We start from the raw sequence: 20,911 nt of genomic DNA on the forward strand, positions 1-20,911 counted from the left end.
TTCTTTTCATTCTACTGATTTAGCTTTGGATATGTATTCATCCCATAGATAGAAAATCTTGGGTTGAAGTTGGCTCGATGCCTGCCGCTGGTCGGGAAGGGAACCCGCGCTATGACACGAGAGAGCGGCGGAAATCGAGCCTCGGTTTGAAGGTGACGGTAACTCTCTATCAGAAATGAATATTACTTGGATTGCCGACAGTTAAGCTTCTCTGTGGAGGTGTCGTATCAGGAGGATGTAGAAAGAGATGTGTACTCTGCTCCCAGTGCGTCGGTTAAGGCCTGGGGGGACTATCATTTTAAAAGGACACGGGTGCTCGTCGGAAATTTTGAAAAGAACCCCTAAGAGGTACCAAGATGCTGTTTTGTGGGCGTGGTACCATATTTCAAATATCACGCTATCTCCTGTCGTATTTTTTTTCGGTTCAATACCCTAAAAGATACCGCGAAAGCTCCCGCTGTGGCGTATGGACCTTTTGAAGCTGAACTCCCTAAGAGGCACCAAAACCGTTTTTTCAACCTCTAAAAGTGACCCGCCCTTTTTATATAGCAGTCTCTCCCCCCCGGAGGTTAAGGTTTTTATGCCAGCTCTCCAAATCGTTGTTTGTGTAGACGACTTGTCCACAAACAGTCCAGGCTTTTGGGAATGAACGAAAAATGTATAGTTTGGTTTTGGTTGATTTTCGGAGATATCGTGATGGGAATTTAAGTTACGATAATAATAACGAACCTTCCTCCACACCGCCTGAGTTCAATGGAAAACACATCCCATAACAAGGGCTGCTGACTCTACGCTCTCAAAAAGTCTAGCATCCGGGATACAGGATACTTTGGTGAAAAATTAAAGCGATATGGGATACTTAGACCCCCTTCCTTCCCCCCCCCTCTGATGGGGCCTACTACCTTTTAACTGAAGGCTCACTGGGAGGCCTGGGAACTAAGGTAAAGGTCAAATCTTTATTTAGACACCGTATTTCCTATTAGTCTAATTACCTAACTAACAAATCCCTAATGACTACTACAATAAAAAAAAAATGATAAAAACCTGCTTTACAAGGAAGCCGTGTACAAAAGCAAAATAAAACTTACATAAGATTACCATCAAAATCATAGTTCTTCAACTTAGATTTAAATTCATCAAGAGAGGCCAGGTGACTGACGAATATCCAAGGGTAAACTATTCCACAGTACAGCTCCGCTGTAGGACAGACTTCTTTTACAATAATTAGTGCGGAGCTGTGGAATGGCAAGCGAACAATCACTATCTCTCAAGTTATTGCTGGTTTTCAGTGTCACACAATTCAAAATAGATCAAAATAAAAATTAAAACCGGTCAATAGATAAAGTCCAGAATCTGGGAAATGAAAGAAAGTAAATATGCAAAGACTCTCGCCAAAATTCTGGTCACAGCAATTTTTCTTATGCGAGATATGCGGAGAAATTTTTTGCCCAAATTTATAGAGATTTGTATGGAGACGCCATGCTGGTGCCCATCCGTATGGGCACCAACATGGCGGCCGGAAACCAACAGTAACATCTGTCACTGAGTTTTGCTACAAAAATGTGAATTTATCCCGCGAGAAACTCTAAAACATTAAAATAATACTTTTTCTAAGACATGAACTGTTCAGATAGCCAAGTTCCCCGAAATAAGACACGTTTTTAACCGTCATGACAGCTCTCTAGGCCGTCATGTAAATTCCGCGTCACGCAAAAGCTTAGAAATTCAAGCGTAGTGTATCACAAAACCAAAAACCCATTCGGAGCGAAAATTTGTATGAATATTAGTTTTCAGCTGCTCTTATACATCATTTAAGTAAAATCTCAGGAAGATCAATAGTTTTGTGGTTCGAATTTTAGTGACGTCATGTGAAAACCAGCTATAGGTTAAGGTATCGAAACGGAAGACAAAGTGCAAACTAAGATAGTCCAGAACCATATTATTTACAATCTTAAACATCATTGTCGATTTATCAACAAGGTGTTGACGGTCCAGTTTAACCCAGTTTGCCGAGGAATTGACGATGGCTCTGAGAACCTACAAAGTTAAGAAAAAACGAAAAACATTGTTAAATGAAGTTTGCACAGTCGATCCTACCGTAAGCGACCACCTAAAATGTCAATCCTAGGTGGTCGCTTACGGCAGGTAGTCGCTGAAGAGAGCTTAGACCATGTTGGGTCCAAAGTTTGCCTCATTAGCATATGGTAATTGGGGAGACTCACCCCATGCGCCAATGCCGCCTATCTTAACTAATGCAATAATTTTTAGTAGCCAGAAAAATATTTAAGCTTTCCAAAGTATTTAAAAGTCAATTTCGAGTAAAAATCCGATACTTCCCATTCTCTATTTTCCAATTGCCCATAATTCACTCCGTTTGCTCCCCCCCCCCCCCCTCCCCCAAATTTTGCATAAACTATTGTTGTGAAATGCTCTTGGGAATATGCAGACCTTCCAAGAATATTTCACAACAATAGTTTATGCAAAATTTGGGGGGTAAACGGAGTGAATTATGGGCAATTGAAAAATAGAGAATTGAGAAATTTCTGTCTCTTGTACTACCTAGGAAAGTGATGTGACAACGCCTTATTATCCAACTTCCGTTCTATTATCTGTCAAGTGGTCGCTTACGGGAGGTTAAAAGCAATAGAAAATTTCAAAACTTCACGCTCTAAAGATAGTCGGGGTCGCTTTACACGAGAGGTGGTCGCTTACAAGAGGTTCCAAATACAGTGATTTTACTTGGAAACTTTTGGTATTTTGGAAAACTGGTCGCAGATCGGGAAGGTGCAGGTGGTCGTTTACGATAGGTGGTCGCAACCGGAACCCGACTGTATTCTTATTGTTATTATTGCCATTCCTAGTGCCCAGTTTAATTACATGTAACATGGTTAATGCTAAATTGGTAATTGTGGAATTGCTCTGACAGAAAAAAAAATTCAGAAATTACGTACTTTCCTGTACTATGTTTCTGAGAAGACCCTGGGAACGAGGTTGTTTTGTTACGAAGTTCACTGCGCCCTTTCCGGTTAAACTCCAAATTTGGAAAGCTATTTTCTGCATAACTTCCGCTTTTTCAGGCGCTTAAAATCAGAGCAATTTCCTGTTGGTATCAGACGGAATAAACGGCGTTGCTTTCGAAAGTCGAAACTCGTGTCGTCGCCTCGAAACAGTTCTGAAAGGATTACGTCTATTTCGAGATTGCTGTTTCTAAAATTTCTCGACAGGATAGAATTCTTAAACGATAATTCCCGTCTGACGGCAAGAACGCAAGCGGGGCACACCACGATCCATCAGCTCGGCAAGATTGTAAAGCCAAACAAATCTATGATTTCCAAGAAGATTCTTTTTTTTAGTGCCTGTTTATACCTTGCATTAGCGTTCGCTGCCTTGGAAAAGCTGGAACATCGGTCAAAGTGTCGTTCAAAAACGATTCTTTGTCCCTGCATGGACAAGAATGGTGTGCGATTAAACGTGACTGTGAAAACGTGCCTGGTCGATCACTTGACCGGGAAGAAATCTGTTTGCAAAGGAGAAGCAGTCATAGCAAAATGTAAAAGAGGTGAGGTTGTTAATTTTCATTATATTGACTCACAGTTCTACAGTAATTCAAGATCAATTTTGGTATGGGGTGATTTGAAGAGAAGTATTGTGTAACTTCATTTTGTAAGTCAACCTAATCTTACTAATTGAGCAATGTTTGTTTACGATAAACTTTGAACATGTTCAAATGGAGAAGTGAATTGACTTTCTCATAGAAAGGGAAATAATTTTATAACAAATCGAAACAATTGCGCAATTTTTCCTCATTTTCTTTCTGAGAATGAATAGCGCAGTATTTGGTATAGAATTGTCTGATTTCTAATAATTTTAAGTCTCGTAGTTTCCGAGAATTTGACGCACCTTGTACAATGTAGCACGACCCACAATGAAATGCCGTGACCTTTCAGTCAAAACATGTGCGTTACAGCTGCTGTGATTTAAAACAATTTTTACTCTTCGTCAACTACCCCAACGTTGTAAGTTAACTCAAGAAAAGTCAAGTCTCCCCCAAACGAAGAGTCCTTTTCGTTACAACAGGCTAACACTATTGATTATACAATGATTAATTAAAAGCACATGTATAATTTGCATTTCAAGAGTGATTTGCAGTGTAATAAAAAGCAGTTGGAAGAACTCAGAAACAGGAACTCCCTACAATTCACTGATTGAAAAAAATATATAATAAAAAAGTCTTTTAAAATTCTCATATTTATGCAATAGAGCACTCCTTTTGTGTTTGCATAACCTCATCTAAACATTAGGAGGGTTGGGAGAATTCGAGACAGTTATGGAAACCCAAGACGTAGTCGAGGGTTTGTGTATTATGTCTCGGGTTTGCATAACTTTCTAGAATTCTCCCAACCTCCCAAGTGTTTAGATGAGGCTATGTAAACATGGAAAAAATGCTCTATATTGCTTTTATAAAATAATTCTCGAAAATACACGCCAATTAAAAATGTCACAACCGTGTTCACATGCTCTCATCTAAACACACCTATCGACCAATGAGAGCGTGCGCAGTAGCTCAGTTATTTCATAATTTTCTATAGCAACCACCAGAATCGACTAGACTTTTCAGCTTCTACACATTCATTCTGAACTATTCAAAGCCTAATCTTTCAACTTAGAATTGGAATACTTAATTAATAATTACTAAATAATTAAATATTTGTTCTGCAAAGTAAATTCATTTCAGTGGTTTATTTAACATTATTATTCCTTGAGAGTGCGTTGAATATGAGATGGTAGACAGTCAATGAGGTGCGCAGCGCAGCTAACACCCCCAAAATACAGAAAACTTCACTACTGTAAATAAAAATGTAAAAATGCCCCAAAAAATCATTACCATATTTGTAGAGCATGGTTTGATGGCCTATAACCCATGATGGCTAAGCCAATGAAAACTCTCGAATTGCATTGTAATTAATATCTTAATTTTAAGTAAATTTTTAGACACGGCCTCCATGAAAAGCAGTTTTTTTAAATAATTTGAATTGTTATTAATTTTTACTGTAGTTACATGTAGGTAGATAGTCCAGTACTTTAATTGACTGATGGAAGAACCGTGTGTAAATAAAGTTATCTTATCTTATCTTATCCCCTTGATGATCCAGTTTTTAATAAAGGGACATATTATGCTAGTAGTGTGTTCCTTTGGAATTATCCAGATCAGGGGCGTAGCCAGGATTTTTCAAAGGGGGAATCACACTGTGTCGAAGTGAGGACACTCACCAGATTGTCATGTCGACCTCCACGCTGTGTCTTAGGTTGTTTGCTTAAAAAGGCTTACAAAAGGGGGGCTCATGGGCATCCCAGGACCCCCCCCCCCCCCCCCCCAGCTATGCCCTTATCAGGATCAATGATCCAAGATCACTCGGATCATGGTCATCAAAGGAACAGTTGAATCTACTAGCTTGGGATCAAAACTACTGTAACAATGAGACATTTGTATTACATGTAAGTGGGTGTCTGAAACACAGGTTACAGATTTGAAAGGTTTTAATTATACAGACAGTAGTCTTTTATTAACTCACTGACTGACTGACTGACTGACTGATCTGACTGACTGACTGACTGACTGACAGACCAACCAACTAACCATCCAACCAACCGACTGGCCTATCGACCGACTGACTGACTTACCAGCTTGCCAGCTTACTGTTCAACCCACTGAGCAGCCTACTGGCTGACTGACTGATTGACTGATTGACCCAGGTTGACTGATTGATTTTTGGTTGATCCATTGCAGCTTATTTGTCCTCAGAACGGCACAGACGAAATGCTGTTTCTCTAACTCCTAAATGCTTAAATGGAACAATCTTACCATCACAATCATCATCAGCTCTCACAGGTCCTCCCCAGGTCACAATTAATGGCAATAGAAGATACATTTTTGTGGGTCAGAATGTCAAATTTAAGTGCACAGTGAGTATTTCAAAATTATCAGCCACTGTGTCATGGCTGTTAAATGGCTCGGCCTTAGTTGCAGACAACAGACATGAATACCAGGACTGTAACACAGGTTTACTCATTAAGGGAGTGTTACGAAGGGATGCGGGAAACTACACGTGTGTTGTACAGAATAAGGTTGGACAAGTAACAGCGTCATCTTATTTATCAAATGAAAGTAAGTAAATCAGATCAAACTGTGTTCAAATTTAATTTTATTAATAATTATATCACCAAGTTTACCATAAAAAGTTTGCTTTTGAAACGGGCAAATAGAATGAAAATTTCTTGGAACAGTTTCTGGTGAACTGCTGATGAGGGTTTTTTTAATTTCATTCAACCTAAAGAATTTGCATTATTTACAGCCACTACCATATGCAGATTCAGAATTAGCCAATCAGGGGCATAATCCGTAAAGTGCCCTTATTTCCTGGGTTTTGGAAAAAATTGATGTTGTCGAACTTCTGGCAGAATTTCTGTACGCTAAATACCTTTAAGATCTTAGCTTTTTGGTATGTCATCAGCTGAGGGTATTTTGGCTTGACTAGATCGCATGGTAAATTCCACCGAGATTAATCAATTCACCTGATGTAATGTGACAATTGTTGTTTACAATAACCTGCAGGGCTGTCATTAAGTTTTGAGTCACCTGTAGCCTTGTTCTCCACACCTGAAGCAAACTTGTTACTTTATGGGTGAATTCTATCAACAACAGGCAACTTCACCTGTTGCATCAGGAGAAAATCAAGCATACTCAGCTGTAACAGGTGTTATGGGTTACGGCCCTTAATGACAGCCCTGAACCTGTTAGTATTGTATTCTGAGAGTCTATTTGTACTTGCATCACACCAAATTTAAGAAAATGTCAATCACGTTTTTCATGCCAAACATTTTAGCTTTGATACACATCCCTGCGAGTAAAACATGTTGACCTTTCGTGACTAGAGCTGCTCACACTTGCAACTTCGTCACTCGAAGATTGCTCTCTTGCTTCACTCAAGGGAGATGAATAAGCATAGCATTAAGTAAAAGTCAACTTGTGGCAAGTCTAGCTTAAAACCTAACTCAGAAAAAAAACTCTGATTTTCGTCCTCAGGAAAACAACAAGGGCCATATATTGAGTATGTGAAACTAGAAGGCGACAGTAGGAATACAGCATATACTGGGTCAACTGTCAATCTTACCTGCAAAACCCAGGATTATACAGTACAGAATAGCTTTTTCAAGGACAAGTCACTTATTAAGGAGGGGGATCAAAAACACTACCAATATTTTCATATGTCAGACCAGAATAAAAATGTGAAGATTGTTAATCTAGAGATAAAAAATGTCACAATGGAAGATGCAGGAAACTACACCTGTTATGCTATGCATGACAATGGACTTAAATCATTAGCACCATTTCATCTTAAAGTTGGTATGGAAATTTTGTTACTGGCTAACATTTAACATATAATGTCAATGGTTGAATTTATACTGTAGAGCTGGATTATCCGAGGCTGAATTTATATCAGGACATGATTTATCAATCTGAGATTATTTATTCATCCAAGACAGATAAATCATCTAAATTCAGTGTTCAGATGAATTATGTGGGCAAATTCATCTTCAACTGATTTGTCCGTCAACACTTCTTCAAGACATAAAGTGGTATTTACAGTGTAATACAGTAGACGGAGTTTACACCTTGTTGTCACCGGATTCAGACCACGTCATGATTCATCTGAGAGGTTACATCTGTGCAATTTGTCACATGTACATGTAACTGATTGTATGGGAGAATGTACAAACAGAACAATAATTTGTAACCTCCCTCAATGAATCATTGCATGATCTGATTTGGGTAGTAAAAAGGATGTTAACACATAAACTGAATCTGTGTATAAATTATTTGCATTTTGTAGCCCCATGTTTCTCCTTTCACACATTAAAACAAAAATTCATTCCGACAAGCTATTTGCCTAAAAGTGTCAGGTAATGTTGGTTTCCACCTTCAAATGAAGTTTTGGGCCGTTCTGCTGCAATCCTTCAAGAAAAGAGCCTTAAATAGGGATTTGCAGGGTGATAAAAGGAAATTTTAAAAAAACATTTTGGGAGAAATTCCCATAAGTCAATGTTGGGTTAATTATAAGCAACTATAAGTCAACTGCAACGCTTACCTCTTGAGTTTGACTCACCAATTTCCTTTTTTGACATGAAATCTTTTTCAAGAATGACATTAGGTATATATTGTTTATTTTGCAGTAAATTTGACGGCAACATGTCCTCGGGGTTATTACTGTCCATTAGGAAGTGTGCATCGGATTCAATGCCCCTGGGGAACATATCAGCCACAAGTGGGCCAATCATCACGTCATGCATGTAAACAATGTCCTGACTTCAAGTTAAACTCGAGCAAACCAGATCCTTCTCCAAATAAACCAGCAGAAAATATCACAGACTGCGTTAAGGAAAACTTCGAAGGTATGAAAAATCTATCTTCTAATAAAGTAGAGGTGCCATCTATCAATGGTAAATTTATCATATTAATAGTCAGATTAATTTGAAAATAATCATCTTTATAACTCAACTGTCTTGTTTGAAATATTCAAATTCATTTCATTGTTATATATGTTATGACTCTTTGAAATCTGCTGATAAAGTGATGTACATTATTATCTTTTTTATCCATTTTTGGTAAACGCAAATGCAAAAGTTAAACATATAGTTACGTTCATTGTAGACCAGTTCCGCCAAATAATAAAATACATGCAAGATATTGAAATCAAGATTCGCCTGATTTTCCACAATATAAGGGTTGAAGTAAAATTAAACTCTCTTTTAAGTTCTAATTTTTTTTTCAACTAGATGAACCCTTGCCATCAAATCGCATCACACTTGTGGTGGCTATAGGCATTGTTACTGGTGTTGTTACCACCATCATAGTTCTACTGTTTTACTGCTTTGCGAAGAAGAAGGGCTGGCTCTCCTCATACCGCAGCAGTGGCACAACTACAAACCAACGCAATCCAGAGTCGTCGTCATGTGAACCAGGTGATTGTCAACTGCAAGGCTTGTGTGAGAATATGCAAGATGCCGAGTTTGATCAGGTTGTGAAAAAGGCTCCAGAAATAGGTAAGGCAACAACCTTGTATCACACAATAACTAGAAATAACTAACCGGACCTGTTGATAACAGGATCCTGTGAAGGTAGAGTTGAGGTGCAGTGTCAGTGGATGGATCGAGATGGACAGATTAAATCTAGTGATGCATGGCCAGGACTGTGGAAGTAACTACTAAGAGCATCTTGTCATAATTCTCATTTCTTTTTTATGATTTGAATTGAGACATGACCATTTTAGAATTTGTGTAACACATTAACGGACCTCCATGTTCTAGTCAGTCATGACTTTCATCTCTCATTTGTTTATGCGTCTTTTCACATGCAAGCAATTTGGCATGCATGTCCTTCCTGCAAGTTGTTTAGACCCTAAGTTGATTAGCCTCTGGCCAGTTTGCCCCCAGCTAAAGTCGATAAGCCCTCATTCACTCTTAAAGAACATGAAATAGCAATGTTTTTTACTTCCGGTGGAAGGCTAAACAGTTGGGGGTTGATTGACTTGGGGGCTAAATGCCCAGATAATATATTTGACAACTTATTAACTGAGAGTGAGGTCTCTACAGGAAAATCTCAAACCTCGGCCTTGCCATATTGACCTTGCTTTACTCGGTCAATACACCAAGGTCTCAGTTTGAGATTTTCCTGTTAAGACCAAATGTTTGAGGTTAACAAGTTGTTTATTATCTGGCTTATTGCTTTGTTTTTGTAGGCCCATAATTGGCCTGTGTGCAATACGGGAGAATAATGCCCTAGAATTAGCCAATCAGAGTGCACTCTATATCGGCTTCAAACACAAGCCATAAAATAAATACTGGTTAATATATACAGGTTTACGTGTTACCATGACATTGTTACCCACAGATTTGTTTTCACTTCAGATTACGAACCCAAATGGGACGTATTCATCTGCTACAGCTATAAAGATGTTGTCTGGGTGAAGGAACTCTTTGCCGAGCTTGAAAAGCGAGGCTTCATCTGCTGTATTGACTTCAAAGACTTTATCCCAGGAGTACCAATCGTGGAAAACATTTCTCAAGCAATCTGCTACAGCAGAAAAACAATTGCTGTGCTTACACCAGATTCTGTGCAAAGTAACTGGTGGAGCCATGAGCTGCAGAAGGCGCTCACAAGGATACGATTTCATCAGGTTGTGCCCATTGTATACAAGAGCTGCGAAATACCGCTGATTCTTCAAGACAGGACATACCTTGACTGGGAAAATTGCCATGTGAAACCTTACTTTTGGGATCAGCTTGAAAGAGCCTTGAGACAACCAAATGATGGAGTGATCTGACATGTTATAGAACTTCCAATCTGCACTTTCCATGCAAATTTTGTTGTGCAATGAGTGCTTTGCTGGGAAAATTGCTACATGGAATCTTACTTTTGGGATCAGCTTGAGAAAGCCTTGTGACATCCAAATGATGGAGTGATTTGACATGTTAAAGAACTTCTGTGCTTTTCACGAGAATTTTGTTGTGCAATGAGTGCTAGGGGGCTAATTCTTTTTAGTTATGCACAAAGTTACCTCCAGTTGAAAGGAAACCCTGAAACTATAGTTTACCGGGGTTGAGAAAAACAGAGGTTATGTGAACCAAAACAGAACGAGGATTGTTAAAAATAAAGAAGATTAGGGCACAAAGACTGACTTAAGCTTAAAAATTGCAGGTGCTCATTATTTATTTTACAAAGCTAAAATGACAAACCAAGCAACAAAAGGACAAGAAAGACATTACAAACAAAATATTTATTGAGCCTAGAAAAATATGACAATTAAGCCCCTGATAATAAGGCTTATGCTGACCATCAACTGTTCATCCTTAAACCTATTTCCTTACAATCTAACTGTTAGCACAAACACTAAGGCTGTTATACAAAATTTGGCCTTCTGCCAATCTCCAGTATCTGACTTTGTCAATCATAAACAATGGTTGCAGAACAAAATCAGTGCCTAAAATGAGATGCAAAAACAGTAAGACTGCCAATATGAAACTGTTGCCATCTATCTATTTTTTATTGCCATTTGAGAAACTTCCATGCAAAAAAGTGCCTCGAAAGATTGCTTTGGCATTGAAAGGAATGCTTTCGTATGCTTTTGTGCTGTGCTGGGCTGCACTAGACCGGTCTGGAAAAAATTAACGCTGGTGTTGCATTGTGCTGTGCTGTGCTGCACTCAGGTCTGTTAACAAAAAAGATCGCTCTTCATTGTGCTCAATTACAGTTTTCTTCCAAGTGGCACAGTTCATGTCACTGACAATGTTTGAAACTTTCAAACTACAATTAAATCTCACTTAGACATCAGCACCCTGGCAATTTCATTGCACTCTTTCCATTTCTGGCATCCATTTTGTTCCAAAACCAGTTTTATAATGACAAGTTTACCTTGCTATCATTATTTGATAACTTATTAACTTGCAGCCCTACAAAAGAATAATCAATGCCAAGTTCATTTTTCTAAAATAATGATCTACAGTTTTAACTTGAAGTATGTCAGTTGTACTTAGCACATTCGACTGTCTTCATTAAGCAGTTCTTACAGTTGATATATTATTAATTTCTCTTAAAATGTTTCCTCATAGATAAATGACAAAAATAGTACACTTACAGCAGCAAAAAACACACCTTGTTATACAAGTCCTGAAAATTCCAAGAGTAACCACACCCACTCCTCCTTCCCCACCAAACAAAAAAATTAACATCTTCCTGGATAGTGGACTAGTGATTTTCAAAGTCTGCAGAGACCTTGGAAAAATCAGTAAAACCTTATCACAATTTGATCTCCCTTCAAACTTCACTCAGTATAAACTTAAACTTGGTGTTCAGTGAGCATTTCATTTTGACGTATGAGTGGAAATACTTAAAGTCATAATTTCATCACTGATTACACCTACAATACCGCAAAATGGGTTCCCATACATTAGATGATTAAGCAGCACAAAATTTGCAAAGCCCCTGAAATTTGCAACACCAAAAGTAACAATAGGAAAAGACTGCTAATCCTGAAAGAAATGGCGTTCGCTACTTTCAGAACTTAACAGTGTCCCACACAAGCCAAGTTAACAAGCACCATTTCTGGTTGATCAAGCCTTCAGTTTCCATTCCTTGTTCAGTGATGTTAATACATTATGGGACAATTCTGTAATATTCATGGTGTGTAATCACTTGGAAATTCTGCATGCTAGTAAGGGTACATACCAAAAATCACACTTGTTTTCTTGCCTATGAGTTCTTGTAAGCCTTAAAACAAGTTGAGTTAAGAGGGCTAAAACAACCCAAATACATCTTCTGTAACTGGGTCCAAGTCAATGTCATAGAAGCAAGGTCTTGTGGGAAGTCCTGGCATGGTGCTCATCTGAAACAGAACACCAAGATAAACAGTTATAACAAAAGAAACTGGAAATCTAGACTTTCTGAGAGAAGCTAGACTATGAGTAGTCTCTCTATTGCTTAGTCCGTTGTGCATGACGCGAAAGAAAACCATGAGACAAAAGGCTGCATGGAATTCTGGGGTCGAGAAGCATGCAAAAGGATATAATGGTTAATTAGATTGGAAATTGACACTGAAGAATTACTCAGCCATGAAAGGTCAAACTCCCTGGCTTAGTTGGTAGTCCATTCTTTTATGTGCTTCTCACGCCCAAGATTTTTTATTTGCAGTTAAATTTCTTTCACATCGTGCACAATGGACTAAGCGAAAGAGGGACTACTAGTAGTCAAGAAAGAAGTCAGGGTAAGTACCAACTTTATGAAGAAACCACTTGACAGCCTACAGACTTGGGCAGGTGTCTAACTGCACAGAGATTCATAAAAAGTAACAAACTAGATATTTTATTTGCATTATTTTGTAATGTTTTCTCCCAAGTTTTGTTGTCCAAATCATGAGCGTTTTGCCCAAAAAATTACATAATTTCTGTGGCTGGGGGGGCTGCTGGGGGGACTCCAGTTTGTACCCTTATACTTCCTCAACTTCATGAAAATTACAACATTAGCCACACATCTCATCTCATTTCTAGTGATGTTCCTGATGCCAAGGAACACCCACAAAGTCAACTCTCAAAGTAACAACATGCAACGTCAGCTAAGTTAGTGAATACATACAGTGCCAACCAGTGGATAGAGGAATCCAGCACCAACACTAGCTCGTACATCACGGATAGGAAGAGTAAAACCTAGAAAAAGTAAAAAAAAATCAAAATGATTATAAACCTAAGATAAAGACTACCATAAATATACAATCAAACCTCCACTAACGGCCACTTTTTTGGTCCTGGTGGACAGTCTATACATTCACTCTTATTTTAACCACACTACAATGGCAACAGCCTCTAAAACTCGTACCAGCTGCCTAAAAAATCACTCGACAACAGCCAGTTAATCAATGACTGATGAGCAGTGTATGCAAAACCCCACTTTTGCATTGTTTAAGGTCACCAAACTTGATCCAAACCTGCTTGTCATAGGTCTTCGTTTCTGTTAGTTTCTGTTTTAATGATACATTTTCATTTATACATGTATATGCTAAAATATGCATTTTTGGAAAAAAAAAAATTAAAAAAAACAAACAAATATTGCACCCTGAAAAAAAAAGGTGTCATATAACACCCCTCCCATCCCATAACAGCCACCCCCTAGAACAGTCTTTTTCCTCTGCCCCAAGGGGGCTGTTATGAAGAGGTATGACAGTGCAGGTCATGAAGCAGCCTATCTTTGACTTGATGATGAAATAGTTATCAGTCGTGGCAATGGAATCTACCTTTAGGGCATCCCTTCAGTTCGGGGTTGTGAGAGAGCGACAAATGAGTCTTGGCCATGCAGATTGGCAAATCGTTAAAACCCTGCAAAGAGCAAGTAACAAAATGAAGTTAGCTCAAGCTCTTGACTGCAACTTGCACATGTCATGAAGAAAAAGGTAGCAAAATAATTCCTGGGATTGCTTAAGACCCTTTACAACCAAGATTTGTACCCTGGCACTGTACCAAGTGAACCATCCAGGTTACAATGTACATTACCTGCTACTGTTAAAAAAAAAATTGGTAATTGTGAAAAAAAGGTCCCGAAACTGACCGTCGGTAAGCTGTTGGCTGACAGGTTCCCGACAGGCTACCAACAGTTTTCTAAAACAAAAAGTTTGCTGTAGAATAGACGCTAATTTACTGATTGATGGTTGACATAGAAAATATTGATCATGATCATGTTGATCAACAAACGGCCAACAGTTGGCCCACAGTCAGCTGACAGATGGCCAACAGGTTGTTTTGACAGCTGTTCTCGTGCCTGCAATACAACTTTCCTGAAAATACTTTGAAGTGAAGTTACATGATTGCACTCAAACACATCTAGACTAACCTGCTTTTTATAGCGTTCAACTTTCTTCTCAGCTTCGGGTAACAGTTCGATGTCATCTGCACCATAAATCTTCTGGGCAATAATTCTCATCTTATCTTCAATTGGTAACTAAAAGGAAATGGGGGAATAAAACCAACTATATATTAGACTTTTGCCATGTTTACTATCTAGACACTTCATCAATTGCAAAGTTTATTGCAACAAATGAATTAAAAATAACTTCCAATATTCTGTCACTAGTTGTCATGTGAAGTTTAGTTTGCCTTTCAATAGATTTCTAACTAGTCCAATAAATTCATTATGCACACCAATCAAAACAGAAAGGAAAATAGAGTTGTGTTTGCAGCCAATCAGGCTCAAACAATTTAGATTCAGGGACATTTCTCACATTTTTTGTTGCCGTCTTGATGTTTTACTTCAACAATGTTTGATTCATTAGAAACTGTTCTAGCACAGTGACAATGAGGATGACCCTTGGGTGCAGTGGCTCAATGGTGCATCTGACTTCTTCAGATACATGTATAACAGTCCGGGTTGAAGCGCCTGTCAGGGGCACGATTATGTTCTTGGACAAGGCACTTTACCCTCACAACCCCTCCCTTGACTCAGGAGTATAAAAATTTACTAGATACTGACAAATGCTTAGTTAAAGAGCACCCTGCTGACAAACATACACTGGACTAGCATCATAATATGATCAATCCCATATACCTGGAAGGGGAAGGGTAACTCATATGCTTGGGAGGAGGGGGGGTAACCCATGATGAACTAGCATCAGGGGTAGTGGCATTAATCTCAGTTGCCTCATGCTATGGAAAATGCAGTGAGGTCTGGCAATGTGGCCACTTTGACCTGTGTGCAGTTTTTACCAGGTGCTTTTCTTTGTTTGTGTATGTGTTTGTGTGTTTTACCGGTACCCAGCACTGACCTTTACATCATACAGGAACTTGAAGTCAACAGGTTCTTCTACTGCCTTTAGCACTGCATCAGCCAAATTCACAGCACCTTTACCTGAAGATCCACAACTGACATCAGTAAGACATCATAGGTCAAATATGGTTAACGGGGAGAAACTATTGATGTACTGTAACACAAGCTGTAATTTTATATCATGTCGAATAAGGTGCCATTTTACTCACAAACTTTGTCTTTAAAGTGGTACTATGACGAAAATCGCATCTTTCCTATCTAAGCCATTTTAAACCATAAGCAAGTAGTCTGTATGAGAAGGAAAATGTTGTTTACTATTTTCAAATATCTCTTTTCGTTCCAGAGATATTCAAGTTTTTAAAATATGCAAATTAGCCAAGTGATGATGTCATCTACTCAACCAAACTTTGATCAAATATGATGAAGAAAGATATCTCAGCCAATTTGTATCAGAAATGTTTGATTCTTTGCAGAAGGATTCTACTAAATGTGCTCCACAATACAAGCCTAACAGTTTTGTTACCATGGCAACATACTGAGTTCTAAACCTCTCCAAAATTAAAGGCTTTTCTGGCCACCTTTGGCATTCCTTTTTGATATTTGCTAATGGTACCTCATATGCATGATCCAGCAAGGATGTAAATATGTTAGCTAGAGTTTGTGGCCTCATTTAATGTTTTCCGAGCTGCAAATCACTAACATATTGAAATCAAGTGGGTGGGGACTGGAGAAGAGTAAGTTGCCATGGGAACAGAATTTTTTATAGTCTTAGGTGTGTTTCATGTAGAACTATCAGCCTACCAAGTTCCAATGGTCTGTGCTGTAAATTGACCGAGTTAGCTTTATTTATATACTTGATATAACATTGGGTTGAGTGTATGACGTCATCAGTCATCTCATTTGCATATTTTACAGATTTTTCCAACTTAAATATCTCTGGAACTAATGCAGATATTTGTAAACGGTAAATGGAGTTTTTATTCTTTCATGGAATTCTATGTGATACACCTAAAAACTCAAGGGGTAAAAATTTGATCATAGTACCACTTTAAAATTCAAAATTATACAAGATATGTGAAATTTCGAACTTGAGAATAAAAACTGGGTATATTTTGTTTGCTGAAAGCCTGCATGTAACAGCGCTACTTAATTAGAAGCTGGCTTTCCAACAGCTTTCATCTGAATAGTCAGGTGACTAGGGTTCATTCACAGCAGGAAGGTACAATCATCTGGCTGGGGAGAAGGCCGTTCTACCTTGTACATGTGTACATGACTAAAACAACCAAATAACCAAGATTTAGCTCAAACATAGAACCAGTAAGAAATTTAGGTTCAATAATTATAATTTAACACACATTGAACCAACAGTGGCCAACAAGACACTTTTTCTTAAAATATCCCAACAAAGTCAAACTTGCTAGTCTTGAGAAAAGAGAAATTTTCTTGATCTTTTATTATTTATACCAACTTCATGGGAAGTTAGTATAAATTGATATCAGCAGTGTACCAGCCAATAGGTCCATAGGCCCAGGCCTCCCCCCTTTTTTTCCAAATTGTTAAAAAAGAATTGTTAAAAAATTGTCTGAGTGTCTCTGTCAAACCAGTTGGGAGAATTTCTTTGTCAATACCTCCGTTTGCCCAGTGGGTGCACTGTACAGCATCATATGCCCCAGCCTCCTTGGCGAGCTCAATAACCAGAGCTATTTCTGCATCTGTGTCAGTCCTAAGGAACAATATATAGCAAGTGACTCTGGGCATATATCAGGGTCAGAAAATCAACGGGTAAATAAAAACAGGAAAACCAGGGATCCATATAAGTTTTTTGTCCAAGTCGTCAGCCAGGCAAGTTGGGAGATGACATACTTGCCCTGGCAAACTTTTACTTGCCCATTCAATAGGGAAGAATGATAACAGAAAAGCTTGTCGTTGGTTTTCCTCAAGATTTTTTAGTCGTCACGGACAACTGGACAACTGTGAATATGGATCCCTGGGCATGAGGTAGCCTGTACAATGGACTAAGTCCACTGACAGCTGAAATGAATTGTCTGCAGTACACCTGTACATAACCTTACTCCTCATAACCAGTCTGAAAGCAAGTATCACTTGAGTGAGCTCTCATCTCTGAGAACTATTGATGTTTGGCTTAGGTCTGAAAAAGGGTGTGGAAGATCACAGATTTTGATCCGAAATTAATAGGGAACAGGTTTCAAGGTGTGGGTCACACACCCCACCAAAAACTTTGGGAGTATTCCCCCCCCCCCCCCCACCCAACCCCGAATGAGCCTGAGGTACACAATGAAGAGGTATCCTCATTGCTAAACAAAGGCTTGATAATTATTTTTAGAGTACACTGAAAGGTTGAATGTTGCTAAAGACTTTTTCCCTTAAATGAAACCACAGTTTGCCAGATTGGCATTTGTTCCATTCTTAAAACAGGTAGACTGATATTGTGACATACGGAAATCTGTTGACAGCAACAACTGCGTGAACTCCAAAGAATCGGGCATTCTCAATCTGTTTGGCGAGATTCACCATCCCATTTCCAACAAGGTCCAGGTTCTGAAAAATATTGTGCAAAAATCAATATTTAAAAACAGCACTACGTATGATAAAAGATGATTACTCCTGAGAGAGCATCAGTAAAAAACTGGAAAAAAAAAAGCAACAGCTGCAGAGACATAAAATCAAACAAACCTCAGAAGTATATTCAGGTGGGAGTGGTTTTCCTGCAACAACCTGTAAAAGAAATAAAATAAAAAGTGATGATAACAGTACAGTACTCAAAATGACGGAAAGGAACATTCCAAGCTGAAAATTCAACTGTTCTTGATCAGTCAGTACATAGGATTAGACACCTACGTTAATTAAAGCTTAACTAAGTTTATAACAAGCCGCAACACTTACTGTAACATACATTGTATGTGTATCACAGGGATTTGAACATTTCATTGAGGGTCAGGCACTGGGCCAATTAACCGCCTGCGAGGATGATTTTACCCACCTGGTTTGACCATCTAGAGGAAAGATTCTCTTGTATAGAAGTTCAGTTCAAAAACTTAGTTTTGCCTGCATGTAAAACCGAGTAACCTTCCTGCTGAAAATGTCAATGACACCCCTGATAACAATGTAGCTATGTATGACAACACTATAACAGTTAAGATTGTTAAAATATTTTTTACATGGCTTGTGTTTGTGGCTGATATAACGCATGCTCTGATTGGCTAAATCTTAGGACATTTATTCTCCTGTAATGCCCATGGACCAATTATGGTATTGCAAAAAAATAAACAAAACAAAAAGCCATATAATAAACAACTTATTAACCTCCAACGTTTGGTCTCCTAGGGAAATCTCAAACCTCAGGCTTCCCACATAGACCGGCAATCGCTCCATCAATAGGGCAAGATCTCAGTTTGACATTTTCCCATGACAACCTCACTCTTGGTTTATACATGTAGGTAGTCAGTGATTTAACAATGTTGTACCCATACCTTTGGTCCTCCGCCATGCATTTTCAATGCTCTGACAGTTCCTACTATGATAGCACAATGCGGCGTTAAACCTGCATGTTATTGAAAACAAAAAAAGCTATCAAGGACTGTTGGAAAGGCAGCAAAAGTACCAAACTGATTAAGTTAAATCAGATATTAATAGCTGTTAGAAATTTCTTCTCTATATCACTGGAAATAAAGATTCACATGGGCACGACTTTGAGTGAAAACTTCTAATCAGTAAATTATGCAAAAATTTTGTAGTACACAGAAAGAAGCAAGTGAAAGTATTAAACTGGGCAAATATTAATAATGGTTTCTGTAGCAACCTAGATTGCATTGAATTATGTCCCAAACCACAAAACCCTTGATTTTCAAAATGAAGGACCCCTGGCCAATGAAACAAACATCTTCCCAGCAACTAATAGCACTGACATCAAGAGGGCAGCCTTTGCAGGATCAATGGTTTTAGATTTAGAATATTGATGACACAAAGTGCAAGATTTGTTTGCTCCATGAAAGTAGCTGCACATACCACTGTATCTACACTTGATGTTAAAGAACTTCTCCATTCCAATGTCAGCTCCAAAACCACTTTCAGTGACTGTTGAATGAAAATAGCACCTTGTTGTCGCTTTAAGGCCACTTAAGCAAATTCTTTACAAATTGACCACTGGTGTTTGAGCATAAAAATAATCAAAATAACCACAAATCTCTTGCCTTTGTAATGTACAGTTTGATCACAAGGTTAATTTGTTGGAAAACTATTGTTAACTTTCAGATTTTTTTCATTAAATTTGTGGAAAATTTTGTTGCACAGCCTTGATTTGAGTAGTCGTACCATCAGCACAATTTCAAGAAGCTAAAAAAAAACAGACCAAGGTCAAATAGGAAAGCTAAGAATTCAGGATTGATTTTGTAGAATCGTAATCTATGAGTGACAAGCAGGGGTTTCATTAACAATTTCAGCAGTATGGCAACTGCTTTTCACTAGAGGGCAAACTTCTTGAAGTGAACTTCTTTATAACGAAAACCATCCACTAGATGGTCAAACCAGCCTGGTAAAATCATCCTCACAGCTGGTCAATTTGCCACACTGCCTGGCCCTTAATGAAACCCCTGGACAGGAAGGAGGCATTAGGAATTGAGAATGACTAACAAGGATGATGGATAAACATGAAAATGTGATGCATACGCTTGCATATCCATTTTGCCTTATATTCTTTGAAATTTTAGCGCTAATCTAATGCTGTTACATGTTAAAGTTTAATGATTTAGTGGCAATCCGTAACCCTTCCCTTAGTGTGAGATGACAGTGAATCACAGTAATTCATGCCATACTTTTTCAAGAATTCCAGAGTCTGTATGAACCCTGCCGTTTATACAGCCGGTCAGGAGTAGGCACTGCTATACTAAAAGATCTAGCTAAGGGTGCAAACAAAACCACAGCTAGTTTCAAACAGTTGTCCTCTGTGAACATATGAACCTTAAGCTAGTTTTCCTAACCTTACAAAAATTCACCATGTGCACATATATTAACAGTACTTATACCTGGCCTTTGATATACTTACAAACAAATCCATTTGGTCCAACCAATTTCAAAGCTATCCTATCTGCCAGAATGGAAGAGTTTCCATGGGCGATGTTAGCAAAGGGCCCTGCGTGCACAAAAACTGGGGTGCCCTAGCAGTAACAAAATAACATTATTATAGATTATGTTTAGTACATATTTACACCATCTATATCAACATTACTGAAATCTGTAAGGTAAAGCTTCATTATGTTATAAGCGTTGAACATGGAAGTAATCTGAGTCCCAAAAGAAATTTGGATCCATTACCTCCCAGATCTAACCCCTAGGTTCATACATGTATCTGAAATTATTTATCCTGCATACTACCAGGGATCAGCAATCTTAAAAAGGTCAAGAGTGTGAAAAATAATGAAACAATGGAAATTTTCAGCTTGGTAAATGTTTTGCACTTCAGTTTTGGCCTCAGAGTGAGTGAAACCATTCTGAACATTTAAAGCACCCCAAACATTTACACCCTGTTTA

General features: G+C 38.4%; 2 protein-coding genes across 2 annotated transcripts in view; one reads left to right on the top strand and one right to left on the bottom strand.

Annotated features, from left to right (window-relative positions):
• The first annotated feature begins 3,086 nt into the window (after window positions 1-3,086).
• LOC110069170 (uncharacterized) lies at window positions 3,087-10,694 on the top strand. Its single transcript, XM_020776644.2, has 6 exons — window positions 3,087-3,559; window positions 5,789-6,166; window positions 7,085-7,405; window positions 8,233-8,451; window positions 8,836-9,102; window positions 9,967-10,694. The coding sequence occupies exons 1-6, from the start codon at window positions 3,325-3,327 to the stop codon at window positions 10,380-10,382; spliced, it is 1,836 nt and encodes a 611-aa protein (XP_020632303.2). The 5' UTR covers window positions 3,087-3,324; the 3' UTR covers window positions 10,383-10,694.
• A 122-nt stretch (window positions 10,695-10,816) lies between these two features.
• The window catches only part of LOC110069079 (C-1-tetrahydrofolate synthase, cytoplasmic-like), a 33,999-nt gene continuing 23,904 nt past the window's right edge, over window positions 10,817-20,911 (bottom strand). The window contains exons 26-36 of the mRNA XM_089287880.1: window positions 20,427-20,538; window positions 19,391-19,459; window positions 18,856-18,926; window positions 18,059-18,100; window positions 17,823-17,923; window positions 16,993-17,087; window positions 15,363-15,445; window positions 14,435-14,542; window positions 13,842-13,923; window positions 13,187-13,257; window positions 10,817-12,440 (exon numbers count right to left, since the gene is read on the bottom strand). Coding sequence (XP_089144006.1) covers window positions 12,351-12,440; window positions 13,187-13,257; window positions 13,842-13,923; window positions 14,435-14,542; window positions 15,363-15,445; window positions 16,993-17,087; window positions 17,823-17,923; window positions 18,059-18,100; window positions 18,856-18,926; window positions 19,391-19,459; window positions 20,427-20,538 — 924 coding nt within the window. The 3' untranslated portion in view covers window positions 10,817-12,350. The remainder of the gene's footprint in view (window positions 12,441-13,186; window positions 13,258-13,841; window positions 13,924-14,434; window positions 14,543-15,362; window positions 15,446-16,992; window positions 17,088-17,822; window positions 17,924-18,058; window positions 18,101-18,855; window positions 18,927-19,390; window positions 19,460-20,426; window positions 20,539-20,911) is intronic.

Source organism: Orbicella faveolata, unplaced genomic scaffold (genome assembly GCF_042242905.1).
Source record: "Orbicella faveolata isolate gen_17 unplaced genomic scaffold, um_ofav_v1 contig_15, whole genome shotgun sequence".
NCBI classification, from domain to species: domain Eukaryota; kingdom Metazoa; phylum Cnidaria; class Anthozoa; order Scleractinia; family Merulinidae; genus Orbicella; species Orbicella faveolata.